We start from the raw sequence: 23,904 nt of genomic DNA, 5'->3' as shown, positions 1-23,904 counted from the left end.
CTGTAGCTCAAGTAGTAGAGAGCTAGCCCTGACCACAAAGAGCCTCAGGGACAACGCCCAGGCCCAGTAATTAATAATAATAATAATAATAATAGTAATAATAATAATAAACTTGAGCTCTTAGCTTGTTTTTAATACATAAATAATGGGTATGCATTTTCATAATCCCAATGTTTCATGGCCCATCCTTGATGTGAACTAGAACTTAATGTACATTCATAAAAACTGATAACTAGGGAAATGTTTAAATGCACTTTATATATTTAAATGTCCACCTCTTGCACCTAAAGAAAAATCTTTCTAGTATGTACTGGGGAACTCATTTCTCACTGACCTCAAGTGTCCTGACATCAGCAACGTCAGAAGCCTCTTTTCTATTTAGCTGAGTCACAGCCAGCTGTAATGGATTTCTCTGCGGCAGCAGTGAAAGCCGCTGTAAACCAGGCCATTCTGACCATACATCCAAAATCTATGTTTAAATATGTTTGCCAATTGAAAAAACCCCAGCAGCAGCAGAATAGCAGAGCCTTGCCTGTGTTCACAGCAAGTAGAAGGGGATGTTTTGGACCTGATTCTTCCTCTCACTGCAATGCAGCAGCCTTCCTATGTAATGAATACCCATTAGCTTGAAATAAGTAACATAGACTCACCAAAATTAATAAAGTAAAATGTAAACTTTATAAAGCACACCATCATAAAATCACATTCAAAAGGGGATTTTTATGCCATTACTTCATCTGTTGGTCTAGTTCCATTCCACATACTTCCACAAGGCATATCATTTACAGTGTTTTGTATTCATTTCTATAAAAATCTAACCATCCAGATCTGGGAAATCACTCATTGCTATATACAAGGCTATCAGCCTTGACTTCGCTGCTTTCCCAGAAACTTATGTTCAACTGAGCAGTCTCTGGCTTCTCATTAAATTTCCTTTTAGGGCTGGGTGCTGTCAGGTGGCTTACGCTAATTGCACCCACATGTTTTGAGTGGTTTCTTTTGTGTTTTTGTGTACACCATTAGTTTGTGAGAGAACTCTTCTTCTTTTCCCCCTCCAGAGGGAAATGCGGGGGAGTATTACCTTCAAGATCGTGCCAAGCTACCGCACTCAGTCTTCATCCTGTGAGGTAATGACTCTAACAAACCATCCCCATCTCCTCTGAGTTCTTAACTAACTGTCTGCTGATGGCTGAATGTTTTTGCTTTCTGGGAAATTGTTTCTGCCTGTGCTGTTAGATCACTTGCACACCAATTTTACAACAAAGATAACGGAACAGAGGAGGTCCCATCCACCTACTCAGCCCAGCTTCCATGCGGCTCTCCTCAGCACTTGAACTTTTTGCAGGCTGAAATCGAAGCCAAATATAGAGAAGCTACAAAGAATGACATAGGTTGATAGAGAAAAAAATGGAGTTTCTGGGGAAGAGGGAAAGGATCCTAACTGCACTAATATTTCCAGGAAGTGTACATTCTCTTCCATTGTTAAGAAACATCATAGATAGTTCTTCTTTCCAAGAATCTGAGAAGTAATCTTCTTCTATTGAGTTTTTCCAATCATTGTGACAAGTCTCAAGATGAATATTAAATCCCTGATGAATGCTGACTTTACTACAGGAATACAGACTCTTGCAACTTTTTATAAAATTGTGTGTATCAATAATGTGAAGTGATTCATAAACAAATTAGGTTTACTAAAATAATGCTATCCCAAAGTTTCTTCCTTAAAATAGGTTTATCCTATGGGGATTGGAGCTATTCTAATTTGTTAGTTATGAAATGAGAGTCAAAAGTATTCTTTCCATATCTGGAAATATAAGCTAGCATAAATAGTATCCTTCTTTGGTTACAGCACTTTCAGCTTGAGTTATTTATTGACACTTATGTTCTCTTGTGTATCTTCTAAGAATATGAGCATCAATATGAAGTGCATATCTTCTAAAGTTAATTTTTAAGACTGACAGGTAACTTATTGAATTTGTACTTAGGAGAATGTAAGGGAGAAATTATAATATTTTTCCAGTCCCTAGTGGTGCTATAAATTTGACAAGAAAAAGTCAGAGGCTACATACTTTTTTCCTAAACCTTTTCAAGACATATGTAAAAATTTGTAGTTTTGTCAAATACATTTTTAGTGTCATGACAATTGGGGTATCCATTATGTCTGGTCTTGAGCTCCTCTTGGTGGCTTCTTATGGAACTTCAGTTAACAGCATGTTCTGGAAAAAAATACAGAATGATCAATACTCAAGAGTATTGACATTTGTTACCTAGAGCACAAACCCTGCAGGGAAAGTGAAAATGTTATGCATACATTTTATATAAATTATCTTAATAATCTAAAACTACAGGTGTTCCTCACATTTCTCAGCTGCTGAAGAAATTTATGAAATACATCTGAATGGATAGACAGACAGACAGACAGACAGACAGACAGACAGACAGATAGATAGATAGATAGATAGATAGATAGATAGATAGATAGATTGGCTAACCAGAAGACAGTTAATTATTAATAGATTTCTCTTCTTTTTAAGTGGTTGAACTAGTTTTGGAGTGGGACCAGCATTACACATGTAAATTCTACACTGTTGAGTAAGGAGAGGCCTCTTTTTAACTGCTACATCTTTGAATACTCAAAACAATAAGGATATTCATATAATAGACATCCCCCACCTCCATTCCCACCTTTTTTATTGTTGTAAAGGTGATGTATAGAGAGGTTACCATTTCCTAAGTCAGGTAGTGAGTACATTTCTTTTTAGACAATGTCACCCCTTCACTCACTCCCAGTTTTTCCCTTCCATTCCTACCCACAAGTTGTACAGTTCATTTTCAACATAGTGTCTAGTGAGTACCACTGCTACATTTGTTCAGCCTTTGTTCCAGTCCCACCTTTTTGACCCTTCTATGCTCAAGCAGCATTCAAGCCTGCAGTGAGATTCTTACCAGCTTGGGCAAGCCTTCCCAAAGAAAGCCTCTCATCCAACTTCCTCCGGCCTTCGGCAAAAGGGTGGACCTCTCACCCTCGCACTGGCCCTGTTGACTGAGACCTGAAGACTGGCACCTGGAGGTCAATCTGCTCACTAATGTTTGCAACTCCTACTCTAAAGGATCCCATTATTTTCAAGGCTAACATTTCAAAGACAGGCTCAAAAAGAACACCACAAAACCACAAGTGTTAAAGCACTTACTTTCTTTCTCTCCTTCCTCTTATATTAAAGTTGACTTGAACCACAAAGAGAACGGTGCCTGAAAGGATTTTCTGTGTTGAACAGCAGAGAGCGTGCGATCTAGGAGTGGACTCTCAGAAGAGCAGTTGTGGCTCCCCAGGGTTTGTCCAGTTAGTATAACAGTGTTAGAAGCTTGGAATTACTGTTTAAATCCATCTACCAAAATGATGTAAACACAAAAGAGTTCTTCTCTGATATATAGCTATCTTTACCACCACCAGCACCCATTAGCAATATTTTTTAGCAATATTTATTTTTTGTAGAAAGATTCTGAGGTGATTACAACATCAGAAGTCTTGCTCTTAGGTTCATTTCTTTCCAAATTGAGTTAATCTCAATTAATTCTTGACACTGAGGTACCTAGAAACTATTCATTGCTTTTCCAACCTAGTGTTTAATAAAAACTAGGCAGTTGGTATCTCCTGCACAATAATTTTAGACTAATGTTTGTCATCCTAAGATAGGGTTTTAATATCATGACATTCTTTGGGGTGTCATTCAAAGAAAGCAAAATTTGCCAGGTGCTAGTGGCTCACACCTGTAATCCTAACTACTCAGGAGGCTGAGATCTGAGGATCACAGTTTGAAGCCAGCCTGGGCAGGAAAGTCTGTGAGACACTTATCTCTAATAAACAACTTGAAAGCCAGAAATGAAGCTGTGGCTCAAGTGGTAGAGTGCAAAAGAAGCTCAGGGATGGTGCCCAGGCCCTGAATTAAAGCCCCAGGACCAGCACCAGAAGAGAAGGAGGGGGAAGAAGAGAGAGACAGGAAGGAGAGAGAGAGAGAAGGGAGGGAGGGAAGGAAGGAAGGAAAGAAAGAAGGAAAGTGAAAAAGAAAAGTTTATAGAAATTAATGGCAAGTCACCCCTTCTAATATGTGAACTATCAAACTGCAAAAAATCTTTCATACTTCTATGAAATCATGCAAGCATGGCACCTTTATAGTTCTATAGTCAAAGGAAATGGTTGTCAGACTGTGTAACTGTTGATGTAAATATCTCTGTGTTACTGTGCTGGTGTTCTGTGTTAATGAACCTTGTGTCTTATTTCAGAGAGATTCCCCCTCCACTTCCAGACAGTCCCCTGCTAATGGTCATAGCAGCACTAACAATTCTGTTTCGGTAAGAACTCTAGCTCCACACAGCAAAGTGTGACAATTTTGTTGGTGCTCACCTGCCATGAGTGTTCTAGTTACATGTGTTCAGTGGAAATACTGTCTTCTGCAGATATACAAGGCTACTGCAGCTACAATGCAGTTTACTCCTGGGGGGGAAAATCTTTTCCAACTTGCCCTTTTCCTTAAAAAGCCCTTTGGTTAGTTTACATCTGAAGAAGTGTAGTTCAAGACTGCTGTGGTCACTCTAAAACAATCACTGTGCCACCCCACCAGTATGGATGACTTTTGGTTAAAAAAAAAAACTACACAAAGGATATACATGAAAATTTGTTTAAATTTCTAAATTGTTTTCCATTCAAACACAAATTAAGAAATGTAAGGATTTTGCAGAGTAGCCATTTGGGTGTTCTTGGGCTTTGTGGTTTTCCATTCAGAAGGATATCAGCACCATGTTTTAGTTTCCGCTATCTAAGTTTACGAATTGGTGTGCCCTCTGTTATTGTGGTACGTGCACATATTTTTGTGAACTATAAGCCTTGCCTGAATATGAAAAGCAAAAGGAACTGGCTTCCAACTGCACTTAAGCCACGCTGGTATCACATCTTTAACACAAAGTACTTCCTATTGGACTGGCACTTGGAAATTTTCCAGTGTTTCAGAACGATCCATTTTGGAATATTATTTATGCAAACAGAAGCACTTACAGGTGCAGGTTTGCAGCCTGTGGGATAACCAAATCTTCCCTAAGTTGCTCATACTGCTGTGTATCATCCAGTTGCAATAATGGAGAGTTCTAAGAATATGGCAGGATTGCTTTTGTTTTTCCTGCTTTTTCATTTGTCCTATAAAAATATATATCTACTTTTTCTGCCAAAGAAAATTGAAAATAATTTAGAGATCATCTCAAATGGAATAATATTCTAAGTATATCAGTAAGAGAAATTTTGTAAAATTGTCCGCAACTTTATTTCCAAAGGACATAGGCTACCAAAGGAATGGATTTATAATAGTTAACATATAATACTTTTTAAATGATTATTTTAATTCTATATAGCCTTTGAACTTTCCAAAATCTACCTGATTAGAGTGACTAAGTTGAAAAGGGCGGCAGCTCTTTTTAGTTCTAGGGGTTTTTTTGTTTTTTGGTTTTGGGTTTTTTGTAATAGGCTATTTCACCCGCAGTGGCTTTTGTGTTGAAGATGCTGAGTTGTTTCTTAAGAACACATTTTCTCTCTGCTTCAACTTACCTGCTTTCTTCAGCTTGCTGCTAAATGGCCTGGGTTTGATTTTTTTTTTGATAACTCAACCTTTCTGAGAAATGGAATAATGTATATGATCTCTTTACAACTTAAATCTAGCTCATTTTTAACCATATTGTAACAGAACACACAAATTACCTTGTACTCTTGACAAGTAAATGAAAATTTTTCTCCTGGGTTGGCTTTATTCTACAGGACTTGCCATCAACTACCCAACCAAAAGGACGACAGGTGAATAGATATCCTCTATAGAAACTTCTCTAAACTGAGCTGCTAATAGCCAATCCTTTATTAACCCTTTCCATCCCATAATGTCTGCATTTTGGACCATAACATTTAAGCGTTGAGAGCTTGTACCATTTCATTTTAACAACATTACACATGACTAATTCTCTATAAAGACATATTCCTCACATCATTGTAGCTCTGACGGTTATTGTAATTTCAACCTGACAATTTTATACTGATGATGGTCAAGAATTCAACCTTTGAGTGTCTTATGGGACTGCCTGGGGGGGAGGATCACAAAATTCCTAGGATTCTAAAAGTAAAGTGTACATACATGCTAATGGACATTTTTAAAGCAATTTTCTAAAGTTGAAAGATTTCTCTTAAATTTGTATTTGCATCTGTATGTGTAAAAGCTACTTATAATGAAAACCAAGAAAAGGAACATAAATATCCTGGTTTTTCATCCTGATATGCCTATATTACTTCAAATATGAAACAGTAAGTGCTGTCTAACTTTCAAATGTCAGCACTGTTAAAAGTATGAATTTTGGGTGTCAATGCACCTAAAATTTAATTGTATGGGCTGCATTGCAAAAATTTGAAAGAGAAAAACCATACAATGGTTCCAAAGCCTTCAGGTTGGTTTTACAGTGACTTAAAACATTAATATTCAACTTTAATTTTAAGAGATAGCATTTCTATAAAAGACTTTTTTTGAAAAGACTTGTTTAAAAAAAGAATCTGATTTTAAGCTAAGAACTGCATAACTTAGCACTTAATAGGATTTTCCCGTATGTCAGGCAACCCTGGATATATGAAACCCTATTTTCAAGCATTAAAATCCAACCATTCACAAAATGTTAGCATATTACACCCCCTTATATGTTCATCTGTTTCCTAAGTAAAATCACGTATCATTAAACTCAGAGCTGGGAACTATGCATGTCTGAAAGCTCTGTGTTAATTTCAGATGTCACACGGGCAAAACAAGAGTTCAAATTTGTTCTTACTCTCTCAGAAGAGAACACAAATCTAATGCCTAAATGTTTTTGAAGAAATAAACCTATTTTTTACACTTTTTAAATTGTTTGGGATATATATATATATATACACACACACAGTTATTGGCAGTGCGTAGACATACCACTTGTTATCATGTAAGCATTTTACAGCAAGATACCAACCCAGAGTTCTTGCTAGTGCTACATCATGTACTGCTTTTCCATTAAAATATGTTGTGACTGCTGGGCACCATTGGCTCACACCTATTCAGGAGACTGAGCTCTGAGAATCAAATTTGGAGCCAGCCCAGGCAGGAAAGTCCATGAGACTCTTTTTAACCACCAAAAAGCATGAAGTAGAGCTGTAGTTCAATCGTTAAAATGCTAAGCTTCAGCAAAAAAAGCTCAGGGATAACACCTAGCCCTGAGTTCTAGCCCCAGAACTGGTACACACACACACAAAAAAAAATCTGTGACTTCTAATCATTATGGCTGCCATGCTGTCATGACCATAATATCATCACAACCCATACAATTTTTAAAAATAAGTACATTGCTCTGTAAATACAGAACTGTTACACTGAAAGCAGAAATTAAAGCTGGGCACCAGTGGCTCATGCCTGTAATCCTAGCTACTCAGGAGGCTGAGATCTGAGGATCACGGTTCAAAGCCAGCCCAGGCAAGAAAGTCCATGAGATTCTTATCTCCAATAAACTACTCAGAAAAAGCCAGCAGTGGCACTGTGGCTCAAAGTGGTAGAGAGCGAGGCTTGAGCACAAAAAGGTTCAGGGACAGAGAGTCCTTGCCCAGAGTTTGAGCCTCAGAACTAGAAAAAAGGAGAAAGCAGAAATTGTCTTTGTTTTTATTAAACAAGCATTTTAAGTGGTCCTCCCAAGAAAAGACAGCAAAGTTTTGAAGCTGTACCCATCAAAAGTAGTGAATTGTTTCTAGCAGTAGTTTTTTGTGTTGTATTTCCATGCATTGTTTTGGCTTTCACCATCCTTTGTCCTGTTTGTATTGTGTTTGTGTTGTTATGACATTAGAGCTTGTTGTATTCCATCACATCACTATGGCCTCCTTTCTTACAAACTCCTGTTTTATAGATCTATGTAAGAGCACAATTTGAATATGATCCAGCCAAGGATGACCTCATCCCCTGCAAAGAAGCTGGCATTCGATTCAGAGTTGGTGACATCATCCAGATTATTAGTAAGGATGATCATAATTGGTGGCAGGGTAAACTGGAAAACTCCAAAAATGGAACTGCAGGTCTTATTCCTTCTCCTGAACTTCAGGAATGGTATGTTTTTGTGGCTTTTGGATTTTCAACTTCCTATTCTATCCTATTACAAACTCTGTTTGATAGAGTCTTTGCTTTGCTAGCCAAACAAAATTCAGTTCAGTCATCCCAAATTTCTACATCGTCAGCAAGTAGTAGGATGCTAGTTAGATCTGCATTTCATTAGTAAGGGAAGGAAGGATTGGCAAGAGGTTTAGTGACTAGTCTTAGTTCACATGGGCAGAACCATCCATGCCTATAAGCTGTTGTAATCCTTTTAGAACTGTGTTTTCTTCTGAGTGCATCCTCTCTTTGCCCTGTCATATACTTTTATGCCTATCCTACCTCACCACCAGCAAAAGTAAAGCCAAATGCCCTGGTTCAATGTTGCACAGGGTATTTAAATAGAAAACATGACCAATGAGAGGAAAGTTAGTCAGAAGCTTTAGTGTTTGCCTTACAAATTCTTTTTAAAAAATGTCTTTTTTTTTGCCAGGCACCGGTGGCTCACGTCTGTAATCTTAGCTACTCAGGAGGCTGAGGATCATGGTTCAAAGACAGTCCAAACAGGAAAGAATCTGGGAGAGTCCTATCTCCAATTAACTACTAGAAAACTGGAATTGGTGCTGTAGCTCAAGTGGTAGAGAGCTAGCCTTGAGCAAAAGTGCTCAGGGACAGAGCCCAGGCCCAGAGTTCAAGCCCCCTAACTGACAAAGAAAATAAAAATAAAAATGTCTTTTCTGAAGCTGGGCACTGGTGGCTCACACCTGTAATCCTAGCTGAGATATAAAGATCCATTTCAAAACCAGTTCAGGCAGGAAAGTTCGTGAGACTCTTATCTCCAATTAACTACTAAAAAGAAGTGAAGCTGTGACTCAATTGTTCAGTGATAGACTTGAGTAAAAAAGCTCAGGGAAAGCACCCAGGCCCTGAGTTCAAGTCCCAAGACTAGCAAAAACAAGTCTTGGGTGAAGGGGTAGCTCAGAGATCAGTGCTTGGCTGACATTTATGAGGCCCTGGGCTCTGTTCCCAGAAAGAGAAAGAAAGGAGAGATGAATGGAGGGAAGAATTGATTAAGATGACCTCTTCCAGCCAGGCAGGTGGCTTACAGCTATAATCCTAGCTACTCAGGAGGCTGAGATCTGAGGATCACAGTTCAAAGCCAGCCCAGGCAGGAAAGTCCTGGAGACTCTTATCTCAAATAAACCACTCAGAAAACTGGAAGTGGGTTAGTGGCTCAAGTGGTAGAGCACTTGCCTTGAGCTGAAGAGCTCAGGAACAGTGCCCAAGCCCAGAATTCAAGCCCCATGACTGACAAAAAAAGATGACCTATTCTGTTAGAAAGTTTAAGCTCTGAAAGTAGGGTAAAGTCAGACAGAAAGACTGAGAATAGCTCAAGTGGTAGTACAAGGCCCCAAGTTCAAACCCAATAATAACAACAGCAACAAAATCAGGGGAGGAGACTGGAATGTGGTTCAAGTCCTAAATTCAAAACCCTCAAAGATTGAGCCAAGAAAAATTAAGTCAGACCAGCTTTTCAGACTCTTTAACTATATGTGGTCTTAACTTTGGCCAATATCTACCAGAAATTAGTGCAAAAGAGATGACTTAATGTCTGAGGTTTGTTTCATGTACCAAAAACCTGCCAAGTAGCATTTTGCCATTATCCCTACTTACCCCCCACAAAAAATACTTGACCTAGCTAAAAGGGACCAAAGATATTGTGTCTATAGACATTGAAAATTATTTTTTCACCCATTTTCCTCACTAATTACAAGCTTCTCAGTTCATGATTTTCACTTGATCACCTGTTTCAGTTATCCCATGTTTCTTATAAATATTCTTAAATTTAGAATGTTGGAATATGTCATTTTATACATGAGAAAGCAAAGGCCCAAACAAAGAGGCAGCAGCCTGCCATCTGGCGTTATCATTCAGTAGGAAAGCAATTTCTAAGTCATTTTGATGATGGTGCTGTTATACTCTGGCTGATATTTACTTTTTACAAAATGTCCCCTTGAATTTTGCAACATATTTGGATCATTTATTTAAAGTAATCATGTAGATTCCACTCTTCTTTTTCCCTAGTCAGATCATCTGTATAAATCATGGTCCATCAATATGTAGAATTCCAGAGGGATTCTGAGAAATGGCAATGAGGGACAAAAAACAAACAAACACACAATTGGATTACTTTTTTCTTGACTAAATAGTCCTAACGGTGCAGTGGGTTATTTGGATCTGTCTTCCTGCAGAAAAAGTACATACATACATACATACATACAACAGTTTGCTTGCCTGGTGGCATTAGCTCGCACCTATAATTCTAGCTACTCAGGAAGCTGAGATATGAGGATTGCAGTTCAGTTGCAGGAAGATTACTGAGATTCTTATCTCCAATTAACTACTAAAAAGCTAGAAATGTTTGAGGGGGTGGGGAAGGGGGAAGCAAGGGTAAGGGGTAGAGGGGGGAGATGGGAAGGGGAAACAAAGGCGGAGGCAACAATGCTTGATAAGAAATGTACTCATTACCTTGCCCATGTAATTATAACCCCTCTATATGGTATTTTCACAATAAAAAAAAAGCTGGAAATGGTGCTGTGGCTCAGTGGTATAGCCCTAGCCTATAGCACAAAAAGCTCAAGGACAGTACCTGAGTTTAAGTACTTGTAACAGGCCCTGAAAACAAAAAAAAAAATGGCATTCTCCTACACTGTTGGTAGTAGTGTAAATCCATACAAACTCACTGGAAAATAACTTGATCTTTATAATAGTATTGCATGGCATTCTGATAGTGACTTTGAGTTCACCTTTTATCTATCTCATTCAGAGTTAGATATATGTCTAATTAGATGATTTTGCTCAATCCACAAGCAAATCATCACTATCCTGAAAGACAAGTGTTCACGTAGGCTAAAACTAAGAAAACATTCTTTTAGCATCTTACTTATGTTGTCAGCTAGATACTGTAATCAAATAGAACAAGATTATAATTTTCTGATTGTGGTTATAACAAATTTAATTAAAATACTTTTTTCTTAGAATAGAATTGCCATATAGCAGTAGTTCCATTAATAAACACATACAGCACGTATGGCAATGTATTAGGGACATTTACATTCTCTTCTAATCCTTGACAACAACCTGTGTCTAGATTGTATGCCTCAAGAATGTTCTGGCAAAGAACTGGGAATGCAACTCAAGCGCTTGCCTACCAAGTGTAAGGTCCTGAGTTCAATCCCCAATGTGGCAAAACATAAAAATAAAGTTTCAAGAATGTTCTGGCTAAGATCATAGACTCTGATACAGACCTTCCTCCTTTCTCTGTTCACTAGCTCTGTTATTTCAGGCAAATTTCTGAACCCCTCCATCTTTGAATTCCTTCATTTATAAAATGGTGGCGTATTTCCATGAGTCATTAGATTAAGTGAATTGATATATGGAAAATTACTAGAACAGTGCCTAACACTTGTGCTCAATAGCACCTAATAAGTGACATAGTGAGTATGCACTACTCACTTGTCTGGATGGACAGTCCCAAGATCCTTTGTGGTTATGCTTCTAACACTCACATCAGTCAAGGGATGCTAAAGGAAAACAGTGCCATGTTCACATAAGCCTGTGTTGTGAAAACATCACTAGGAAATTATCGTGAAAGCCTGTGTTGTGAAAACATCACTAGGAAATTATCGTGAAAACCAAAAGACAACTTTATGTGAATGATTTGAAAGTTTATGATGAGTATGTTTTGCTGTTACATATAAACCCCTCAAATGAATAACTTTTTCTCCTTTGTCAACATAAAACTGTGCATTAACTTTGGGATTTTTTTTCCCCTTCTTTGTCTACTAGGCGAGTAGCTTGCATTGCTATGGAGAAGACCAAACAAGAGCAGCAGGCCAGCTGTACTTGGTTTGGCAAGAAAAAGAAGCAGTACAAAGATAAATATTTGGCAAAGCACAATGCAGGTAGGGAAAATTATGTCTGTTTATGAGGCTGGGTTAAACATTTCTAAACCTTAGGTAGCTGTATAAAACAGTTTGTCTTCTGAGTTCTCCATCCAAAACATTCTGGCCTATGAGATATTTCATCAGTCACAAAACCTTTAAGAAGAAAATGGGAAAAATTAAAAACAAAGTAGAGACCTTCAACTAATATATTTACCAGCTATGCATTTTATTGAGAAGATACTTGACAGAGCTATGATAGGATAAAAATGGTATTTGAAAATAGTAATAAAAGGAACCCAACATGCTAAGTCCTCCTCTGAAAAATAAGAGTTTGGGCATATCCTGAGTTCCCAGTATTCTTAGCTCCCTAGCTGGGATTGGATCCTGGCTTCTCCCAGACTTTTGGACATAGACCCGTGATAAATCTCTCAGGGCAAAGGTGCACAGAAAAGTAGGCTGCAGATGGTTCCATGGTTGGTTTGAAAGGGCACTGATGACATGACTCCTAACTTGGTTTAAATGGTTTCTATAACTAGTCGTCTTCCCTTAAGCTCCTAGAAGACCAATGACATTATCTTGGCCTCCTCACCATAGTATGTTTCTGTATATGAAATCTTGCATTCAACTTTAGCCTCAATGTTTACTTGTTTTGTTATAAACTGATATAAGCTGGACACTAGTGGCTCATGCCTACAGTCCTAGCTACTCAGGAGTCTGAGATATGGGGATCATGGTTCAAAGCCAGCCCAGGCAGGAAAGTCCCCATGAAACTCTTATTTCCAGTGAATCACCAAAAAAGCTGAAAGTGGTGCTGTGGCTCAAGAGATAGAGTGCTAGCCATGAGCCAAATTGCTCAGGGACAGCACCTTGAGTTCAAGCCCCAGTACTGGCACACAAAAAAGAAGAAAACTGAAATGAGCTAGGCACCAGTGGCTCACAATTATAATCCTAGCTACTCAGGAGGCTAAGATCTCATGATCACAATTAGGAGCCAGCCTGGTCAGGAAAGCCTTTGAGACTCTTATCTCCAAATAACTAGCCAAAAAATCCAGGAATGGAGCTGTGGCTCAAGTGGCAGATTGCTAGCCTTGAGCACAAAAGTTTAGGGACACTTCCAGACCCTGAGTTCAAGCCCCAGGACCGGCACTAAAAATAATCTGAAATGAATACCAAGAGAGGATGATCTGTGATTGCAATAGAACTCCCAGAACACTCATAGGAAAGAGCTTAAGCTAAAAGAAAATAAATGGTATGGTATACTGACTTTCAATAACTAAATACTAAAGTATGACTCCTTTTATAAGGAACTTTACTGAGCAATTAAAAGCCCTGGCAATTAGATTCATTCCCAAGATTTCAGAAATAACTCCAAAATTAAACATGTTACCCAAAAAAGTCAAGTGAATTCAGTCATCCATACCTAGTTCCACAGTATGCTGCTTCTGACATATGAACTGCTTCTTTCTCTGTGGAATGCTGCAACATGCTTTAACAGTCACAAGGAAAAACAATTTAGGAACTCTGAATTCCTGCTTCTCCATCAGTAAGGAAGCATTTTTGAAGTGGTGTCTAGTGAGGAATGAATATGAATATCCACACAGAAAGTTTTCCCTTCCCATTAACTACATGACACCACACTTTTATTGCTAGTGAAATGTATCATTTGTTTTTGATTATATACCACTACAGAGCACTAGCTTTCTGTTTTATAAACTAAACACAACCAAGCAATTAATAAGTTGTAAGTATGATTTGAAAAGCTATACTGTAGGATCAGCAGAACCTAACATGCCAGTATCTAGTACTCTTACATCTATCAGCTTCAAAGAGTCTAACACAACCAAACAGGCTTATGAGATGTATTAATATTACCTAAATAGGAGACATTTATCTATCTGCTGGGGATGGAGGTAGCTCCATGGTAGAACACTTGTCAAGCATGTAAGGCCCTTGGTTCATGTATGAAACACTACCAAAAAAATATTTATTTCAAGTTGTAAATTTTTACAGTGTTAAATGATGTATACATATAGCTAATATTAAAATTAGTTTTGACCAAACTTGGATAGAGCAAGAGAAGGAATGACATTGTCCAAAAAGAAATGTACTCTTTGCCAGGTGCTGATGGCTAACGCCTATAATCCTAGATACTCAGGAGTCTGAAATCTGAAGTTTGAAGCCAGCCTGGGCAGAAAAGTCCATGAAACTCTTGGTCTCCAATAAACTATTCAGAAAAAGTCCAAAGTGGTGCTGTGACTCAAGTGGTAGTGTTAGCCTTGCCCCAGCACCAACCAAAAAAAAGAAAGAAAGAAAAGAAAAGAAATGTACTCTTTACCTGACTTAAGTAACTGTAACCCCTCTCTATATCACCTTTAAAATAACAAAAAGGGGAAAAATAATAAAAAATAAAAATTAGTTTAGACCCTAAAAGGCAAAGAAATGGCAGGGTACCACTCTAAATCTATCATTCATTTTATGCTCTAGTAATGGAAGGCATGGAAAGTTGAGGATTCAATTGGCCAGTGTTCTTTGATTTGACATTGAGGAAAATTAAGCAAGTTGATTGGAAAACTAGACTCTAAATGCTGACAAAGACTTAGTTGAATCATTCGTTTTAAGAGTTTTGCCAGTGCCAGGCTGGGAAGGTGGTAGCGTGCTTGCCTAGCATGCATGAAGCCATGGGTTCAGTTCCTCAGTACCATATACACAGAAAAAGCCAGAAGTGGCACTGTGGCTCAAGTGCTAGCTTTGAGCAAAAGAAGCTCAGGGACAGTGCCCGGGCCCTGAGTTTAAGCCTCAGGACTGGCAAAAAAAAAAAGAACCCACACATTTTGCCAGTGCCAAGTGTGGTAATACATTCCTGTAATCCCAGCTCCCTGGGGAGAGTCAGAGACTCTGGAACCTGGACTACAAATCAGCAACCAATCTGGCAGTTAGTGTTAGCTTGGTTCCATTCTTTGAGCACCAGGATTTCACTGTTCCCATTCTCTGATTGCAAATGGACAGTGCATATGGATCCTACGAATACTATGGGTGAGCTTAATAGGTAGCCTGAGACAGAACCAGGAATTCATACCCTTGCCATTTGGGCATACCACTTAGGCTCCTGTGGCCTTTCAAACCGAGAAATTAGGTAGTCAATCAAAGCGTTTTCTTCCTCTAAAATTTAGTCTGACAAATGGGTGTCATTTAATGAAGCTCAGATCTCTTAAACAGAGAGCTCTAGCTCTCTGTCTCACGATATAGAAGGTAGAAGAAAATTGCATTCTTTTTCTGCCTTTTGACTTTACACCTCTTAGCTAAAACTGCTATCTAAGTTAATGTAAACTTAAAGTGAAGAACAGCAGAGGGGAGGAAGGTGGAGGGTCTACCTTTATCTCCAGTATCTTCCTTACCAATGACCTCCTCTGGGCATCAGAGCCTTCTTCATCATGCTTGAGGGTTTGCTCTGCCTGTCAGCATTTGTCTCTGCATAGGAGCCAATCTTTAAAAGAAAGTATCAACTCTCTAGAAGGTCCTTTCAGAGCCACTAAAATTTCTTGACAGAAATGGAAGCATATCTGTGGTTCACTAATCAGAGTCTTGTGTCTAGGGTTCCCTCACTGACAAAAGAATTGTGTCATAAATTCTCCCTTTAGTTGTTCTGGTCAGGGAAGATGACCAACTTGTAGCATGGACTTTCTGATATACACTTGCCTGTCACCATCTCTTCAGATTTCTTTCCTTTGTCAGCCAGCTTTACCATCTGTTTATTATGAAGTCCAGAAGGACCACTGTTTACTGCTACTTTACAAGAGATCAAATTGACAAGAAGGGAAGCCAGGTGTTTGAGCAGCTGTTCTTCTGCTTTTAGCTAGGATGAAATTGCATCCTAACATACAGAACTACCATATAAGGAATTGTTCTAAAAGCCTGAGTAAATACTGTTGACCCCCATCAGTAAGACAGATGCTTTGGAACTTGAAAATAGCATCATCTTTCATACCAAGAACAAGACAAATGGACCCAAGGGCCACAAATCAAACTAGATTTCAGAAGGAATTTTCAGGCTTTTTTTGGAAGTTGTATTACAAACTACGATGCACTCTTTGTTCTTCCTGTGCTACTCAGTAAATTAAAGTAAGGCCATATGTTTTTGTTCTGCTACAAATCTTTGAGAATTCATCATAAATTGACAGCAAGATTCAAACCCCATCAAATTTTGAAGTTGTTCATGCTTATGGTAAAAATAAAGAATGAAAAGTTTTTAGAACTTTATATAATAGCTTGAACATACAGAAACGGAAATACCAGAATCAATTCCTTCCATCACCAGGAAATTCCTTCTATCTAGTTAAAGCAGAGTTCTGTTCAAACTATGTGGCCTACCACTATCTCACATCATAAAGTGGCTTCCTATTAGCTGATTTTGATCCATAAATAAATTTTTTCACGCATGGTGCTTAAAAATAATTTTATAAGACAGACACCAATGGCTTATACCTTTGATCCTAGCTACTCAAGAGGCTGAGATCTGGAGACTGTGGGTTGAAGCCAGCTTGGTCAGGAAAGTCTTTGAGAATCTTACCTCTAATAAACTACCAAAAAGCTGAAATGGAGCTGTGGCTCAAGTAGAAGAACACTATCCTTGACCAAAACAGCTCAGAGACAGTGCCCAGGCCCTGAATTTAAGCCCCAAGACTAGCACCAAACAAAAATTATAGGTTACTCCATCAGGAAATTGGGTTGTTTAACATAAAACTTTGTTTCCCTTACTTCCTTTGGAAGAACAAGGAATGTGGTACTACCAAGTCACTTCCTTTTTCAGGAACTCTGGGTTGTTGACATCCTTTTGGGATGGACTTTTCATTCTCTAGTATCCACCATCCCCATACACCCTTAGCCTACTTCATTAAACCTTACTTGCTGCTCAGCCACCGTAGGCATTAAATTTATCTCTGTGCCCTAGTCCTAACAATGTGCGATGTCATTTTCAATTGACGCTTTTTACAGTAGTTAAAAATATTTACAGCTTTTCAAACTGAGACAAGGATTCAGTGTTAGCAGCTGTTTTTATGGAAAAATGTCAACTGAAACGTAGTTACAGTAGTGTCTGGAATGTTGAGTGACTTACCAGGAAATCAGAGAAATATAAGCAAACTATACCAGGCAGTGTTTTCTGAATCCTTGGGAATAGATTTGATTATGGTATGGGTAGTATTTACAGCAAATACATTTTCCACAACATGTGGCTTTAGCCACATGCATTTGGCACAAAAAAAAAATCTCACAGCTTGTGGCATCGAGATTTCTCAGCCCCAAGAGTCACTTTTAGATCAAGGTACTAATTTAAACTTAAAAAAAAAAAGTTACAGTCTTGATTGATTCATTTTTTTAAATGTTAGAACTCTAAGCAGTAATATTCAAATATCTTGAAATACCTTATTATACAAAAATCTAAATGAACCTAGAGGAGTTCCACAATACCGTTCATAAGTGTGTTTAAGTTATGCTAATTACTAAACAATTTAGTTGATTTGGGAGATTTTGTTTGGTTCGTTTTCTTTGATGATACTGGGATTTGAACTTGGGGCTTCACATTTAATAACAATAAAAGTGGGATGAGGGCATAGCTCAGTGGTAGTACACTTGTCTAGCATGCATGAGGCTCTGGGTTCCATCATAGTAATAATGACAGACATATGTAATTAGAAACTGCAAACAATATAGGAAGGTACAAAGTAAAAAGCAAGAGGCTCCCATATCTATCGTCTCTAAAGGGGGGATTCTTGTAAATTCCCACATGAAATTTCAACTCATATGCTAGTAAAAATCTACTGCCTTTAATATAAAAATATGATTGAATTTTGATTAAGATGAGTTTGTTTCTTAATGTGGTTGATTTGCCTTGTGTTTAGAATATTGCATGATAAAAGTTTATTTTGTGCATATTATATTTTAATTTTACTAATATATGAAAAGCCATATTTCAATGACCCCTGTACATTTTTCATGCTGTCTCACTCCCAATGGCCTCTGTGCATGTAAGTAACCTGTTGAATGACTATGCCTCTGTGTTTTTGATGGTTTCATTTTACTAAGTCCTTTTTTTGCAATCAGCAAGCAACTTAAAACCTTTAAAAGTTCAATCTCAAAGTGCTCTCCTCATAATCCTTGTATCTCTTATTTTAAAATATCCTTTTTTATTGTCTCACAACCCTATGGCCTTGTAGCAGTTTCATTTAGACCAGCATAACCTCTTCGTGCTACTCATTATTCATGGTGAAGATACTGATGTTTAACATATCTGTTCATTTGTTTGTGATGTTGACTGTGCATATCTAACTCATTCTTATATGTCTTTTTTAAATGGCAAGTCTTAGCCAGGCACCAGTGGCTTACGCCTGTAATCCTAGCTACTTAAGAGGCTGAGATCCGAGAATCACAGTTCAAAGCCAGCTAGGCAGGAAAGTATATGGGACTCTTATCTCCAGTTAACCACTAGAAAAGTGGAACTGTGGTTCACGTGATAGAGTGATATCCTCAAGAGAAAAAGCTCAAGAACAGCACCAAAGCCCTGAGTTCAAACCCCAGGACCAGCACCGAAAAAACAAATGGCAAGTCTCAATGGAGCAGTGTTAGATTAGGGTTCTCTGGAGGGAGAGGGATATGTGTAGCATTCAGAAAGTGTGAGTCATCATCACTCCTTCAAGTGATGCTTAATTATTTTTCTAGATTAAGACATATCAGGGAGCCGGGCACTGGTAGTTCACACCTGTAATCCTAGCTGCTCAGGATGCTGAGATCTGAGGATCACAGTTCAAAGCCAGCCTGGGCAAGAAAGTCTATGTTAGACTCTTGTCTCCCATAAACAACTCAGAAAAAGCTAGAAGTGGCACTGTGGCTCAGGTAGTAGAGCACTAACCTTGAGAACAAAGAGGTTCAGGGATACCACCCAGGCCCTTAGTTCAAGCCCCAGGACCAGGGTGGAAAAAGACATATCAGGGCTTGCTTGGTTCAGTTGGTAGAGCACTAACCAATGAGTGAAAGCAGTCACAGGTACCAAGTTTGAGGTCTCAGACCTAGAAAAAAAAAAAAAAAAGGAAAGAAATAGCCAACCCTTAAAAAAAAAAAAAAGACATAGCAGCTTGCTGATACACTTCTTCCATAAGCATAACTTTTTCTCCACTCAGTGGGCAGTAGTTATGGAAAGCAAGGCCATAAGCATTCCTGCTTTATTTTCATAACTGTCATCACTCCATTACCACCACTGTACAACTAGCTTGCTCTACTGCAAAGAGTCTCGTATCATTTGAGCTTGCGAGCATGCCATTCTGAATGCAGAAAATATTTCTCCAGTTTTAGCTGTTGGTAGAAAATATGCTCTTAAGACTTTTAGTCAGTCTTAATGGAATCAAATTATTCAAAGAAAACAAATGCACAAACACCCACTAATACCTAATATGCACTAAACCTGATTTTAACCTATTGTATTTGCTTTTTTATATCTATTTTGAGAATAATGTTTTTGGTTCATTTGTCTCTAATCTGTTGCATTCCAGAGCATCTTATTTTGCATCGTAAGGTTCTTTGCTACAGGCAGATCACAAATATCAAGGGCAGAGCAAGGTTAAAAACAATCATTTGGCCATATTTTTTTCTAGTAGCAAAAACTCTTCTAATGATTGAAATATACATGCATAATTTTAGCCATCTTGTGAGAATTTCCAAATGAGTATGAGAATTTCACCACATCAAACTTCCAACATAAATGATCATTAACTCAGAAAACTTTCTATAAATTACTTAAAAATTGTTCAAGAGTGTTAAGAGGCAAGTGGCAGGAAAATGATTTTTAACATATTCCTTCCCAGTCTAAAAATTAGAGAGCTCCCACTCTTCTGCAAAGGTTCCTGAGCTCCCACTGTCGTTCATAATTCATTCCATCCTGATCTCTCTCTCTCTCTCTCTCTCTCTCTCTCTCTCACACACACACACACACACACACACACACACACACACACAGCTGCCCATGTAAAAGCTGGCAGGGTTTGGGGATCAGTAAAACATGTTCCCCTACTTACATACAGAAGACATCCTATCGAGTAGATATCTGGGTCACAACAAACTTGTGCGATGTTCATTTCAAAGCTTATGAATCACTACCGAACTTGATTTTGAAAAGGCTCTAGCATGCCTCCTTCTGCAACTCTAAAAAAGTTATCAAAGGCTGGCCTAGGTGGCTCATGTCTCAACCCTAGCTAGTCAGCAGGCTGAGATCTGAGGATCATGTTTCAAAGCCAGCCAGGGCATAAAGCCTGTGAGACTCTATCTCCAATTAACTACCAAAAAGTCCAGAAGCACAGCTGTGGCTCAAGTGGTAGAGTCCTAGCCTTGAGCACAACAGCTTCGGGAACAGCTCCCAGGCCCAAAGTTCAAGCCCCAAGACCCCCCCCTCCCCCCCCCCCACACACACACTAATCAAAGAACTATGAGGTTGCAGAGCAGTTGACTATGTATTTGTCACCCATCTCTGGAAATGATACAAGTGACCTCTCTCAACTGCTTTTACTAGCATTCACACTCTATTCATGTTGGTCACTGTTAATAGACATTTTTAGTATTACTAAATCCTGCTGATTTCTTAGAATTGTAACAAAAATATGAACAGCATGTGGTTATGAATGAATTCATATGATTTGTTGGATACTGCATGAAAAAGTAGTATCCTTGAGAATTAGACTTTTATGCATGTATCAACATATGTTTGGATATCCTGGTTCTAAAGTGCATTTTCATGGCCTTAAATTTTCTCTCCTAAAGGCTGTATAACTTAAATAAATATAAGCCATATCTCATAAGTTGAACTCACATTTTAAAATATTAAAACCTAATGTGACTTAATTTTGCCACCAAATTATAATTCACACACCCATGATTCATTCCAAAGGTTTACCTTTCTTCTAAATCTTTGCCTTTTAGTGTTTGATCAATTAGATCTTGTCACATATGAAGAAGTGGTAAAACTGCCAGCATTCAAAAGGAAAACACTAGTCTTATTAGGTAAGTTTCACTACCTAAGTGGCCAGCTTATTCTCAACTTCATAACATCTTTTAAGCATTATTAACAGGTGTCTACTTTCTTTTCAAAAATTAACATAGGTGCACATGGTGTTGGAAGAAGACACATAAAAAACACCCTCATCACAAAGCACCCGGACCGGTTTGCGTACCCTATTCCACGTAAGCAATGACTCAACCTTTTTGAACTCTTTTTGTCCTAGTACTTCTTCAGCATGGTAATTTACCTGTTTTTCTGATTGTATAAGTAAGAAGTGTTCATTGTAGGAATTTGTAAAAATTTTAAAAAAGAACCATCAAGAAGTCAAATGCTGTTGGCTCACACTGTAAGTAAGCCTAGCTGCTCGGGAGGCTGAGATTTGGGCATCACAGTTCAAAGCCAGCCCAGGCAGCAAATCTATGAGACTTTTATCTCCAGTTAACTACCAGAAAATGGGTAGTGGCTCTATAGCTCAAGTGGTAGAGCACTAGCCTTGAGCAAAAGAGCCCAGGTACAGTGCGCAGGCCCCAAGTTCAATCCCCACAACTGACCAAAAAAAGAAAAAGAACTATGAAGCAAATAAGCTAAGAAAAATCTGAACCTCGTGGCTCACACTTATAATCCTAGCTACTCAGAAGGCTGAGATCTTGAGAGATTACATGTCAAAGCCAGCCTAGGTAGGAAATCCATGAGACTCTTGTCTCTACTTAACCAGCAAAAGCTCCAGGACTGGTACCAAAAAAAAGTCCCAACCTTATTCCTCATTCTCCCAATAATACCATTAATAACTGGCAGTATTTACATTGTTGATTGCTTATTACTTAAAACCTGGTCAGCCAGGTGCCAGTGACTCACCCCTGTAATACTAGCTACTCAGGAGGCTGAGATCTAAGGATCACCTTTTAAAGCCAGCACGGGTAGGAATCTCCATGAGACTCTGGTCTCCAATTAACCAACAGAAAATAAATGGAAGTTGGGGCTGGGAAGTTGGCTCAGTGGTAGAGCGCTTGCCTCAAATGTATGAGGCCCTGGGTTCGATTTCTCAGCACCACATAAGCAGAAAAAAGCTGGAAGTGGCACTGTGGCTCAAGTGGTAGGATGGTAGCCTTGAGCTGAAGAGCTGAGGGACAGCACCCAGGCCCAGAGTTCAGGCCCCATGACTGACAAAAAAAAAATGGAAGTGGCGCTATGGCTCAAGTGGTAGAGCACTAGCCTTCAGCTTAAGAGCTCAGGGACAGCACAGAGGCCCAGAGTTCAAGCCCCACAACTGAAAAAAAAAAAAAACCTGGTCAGTGTGCTATCCATTGCTTATTAGGAATTTCAAGTCTCTTGGACTTTTAGTTTCTTTTACTTTTCTATGTTACGTTCTTTACCTCTTACCTTCTCATTTCCTCAACTATAAAGTGAAATAATCCCAGGGAGGTAAAGAGGATTCAAGAGCATGTGTATGACACATTGAGTTCATGGTGGATAAATAGCCATCTTACCACAACCATTTTTATTATTGTCACCACTATTTGAAAGTTTAAATTTTCAATCCCAAAGCTATCTAAAAGTCCACCCTTAGGTTGGGGTTGGGGAGCTAAAGGAAAATAATTCCTAAGGGCAACAGGAGAAAAATGTCAAGATTAGCTCCTTCTTCAGGCAAGGTCAGTGCTGTTTCCTGTTATTTCTACTTAAGACCACTTCAGGGCCTTCTTAAGATCACTTAAACCAAGAGCCTTCTTAAAATCACTCTGGTTTATTACACGAAATGGCATCAGGCATCACCACTGTTGGTGCTATTGAGATCTCCTAGGAAAATGCTTGGAAATGTTTTTTTTTATTTCCCCTTATGTCTAGATCATCAGTATAGCAAGGTTAGCTAATTTCTTCTTGATCAAGTAACAATTAACCTGCCATATTATTTAAATGGCCGGTTAATTAGCTTGGTTTTAATGCTTTCCTTTGATGACATTAACCATGTCTACTCTTTGAAATAATTGACCCCAGATGTATATAATATACATCTTCCTTACTGATGTGACTGAAGATAGTCATCAGCAATATATTTCACTATGTTCATGTGCCTAGAGAAAAGTGTTCCTCTTTAACTTATCTACGTCTTGATTTCCAGGACACTTGGGTGTTCTAATATTCTTAACAGGAAAAGAAGAAGTCCCCACTGGCCTGGGCTTATATAAGCAAAGAGTACCATAAATTTGTCCTTGCACAAGGAAGGAAAGAAGGAGGGAGGGAGGGAACAAATAGGAAGGGAAGATGTTGAAGAAGAAAGGGAGGAAGGGAAAAGACAGAAAAGGAAAAAAGTATAAGCAATATCTCAGTTTGTCTGGTTCTTTGTTTGCACACACACACAAACATATGTTTGCATAAATAAGAGCAAAAAAGAGTGAGTGAGTGTGTGTGTGTGAGAGAGAGAGAGAAAGAGAGAGAGAAATGGGTGTCCTGGAGCTTGAACTTAGAGCCTGGGTACTGTCCCTGAACCTTTTTGCTCAAGGGTAGCACTCTACCATTTGAGCCACAGCTCTACTTCAAGCTTTTTAATGCTTAATTGGACATAAGAGTCTCATAGAGTCACAACCTGCCCAGACTAGCTTTGAACTTCAGTCCTCAGATCTCAACCTGCTAAGAAGCTAGGACTACAGGCATGAGCCTCTGGTGCCCAGCTTTTATATCATTTAGTATATACTCCCTCAGGGCACCATGTGATAAATATTTGAGGATTTGAAAAACACACAGTATCTGTCACAACTACTCACCTCTGCCATGGTACCTGTAAGTAGTTATAGAGAAAATA

The 23,904-nt window shown here is 38.6% G+C and overlaps 1 protein-coding gene across 9 annotated transcripts in view; it reads left to right on the top strand.

Annotated features, from left to right (window-relative positions):
- Cask (calcium/calmodulin dependent serine protein kinase) overlaps positions 1-23,904 on the top strand; it is a 345,788-nt gene that overhangs the window by 305,459 nt on the left and 16,425 nt on the right. For 3 of the 9 annotated variants that reach the window (XM_042683593.1, XM_042683592.1, XM_042683600.1), the window contains 7 exons: positions 1,059-1,127; positions 4,282-4,350; positions 5,801-5,836; positions 7,942-8,138; positions 11,970-12,085; positions 21,029-21,109; positions 21,209-21,289. In XM_042683593.1, the coding sequence (XP_042539527.1) occupies positions 1,059-1,127; positions 4,282-4,350; positions 5,801-5,836; positions 7,942-8,138; positions 11,970-12,085; positions 21,029-21,109; positions 21,209-21,289 (649 nt within the window). The remainder of the gene's footprint in view (positions 1-1,058; positions 1,128-4,281; positions 4,351-5,800; positions 5,837-7,941; positions 8,139-11,969; positions 12,086-21,028; positions 21,110-21,208; positions 21,290-23,904) is intronic. The other 6 variants (XM_042683597.1, XM_042683596.1, XM_042683601.1 and 3 more) reach the window with 3 other exon arrangements.

This window comes from Dipodomys spectabilis, unplaced genomic scaffold (assembly GCF_019054845.1).
Source record: "Dipodomys spectabilis isolate Male_0828 unplaced genomic scaffold, ASM1905484v1 ptg000082l, whole genome shotgun sequence".
Taxonomy (NCBI): Eukaryota; Metazoa; Chordata; class Mammalia; order Rodentia; family Heteromyidae; genus Dipodomys; species Dipodomys spectabilis.
This window is presented reverse-complemented; position numbering and strand designations above follow the sequence as displayed.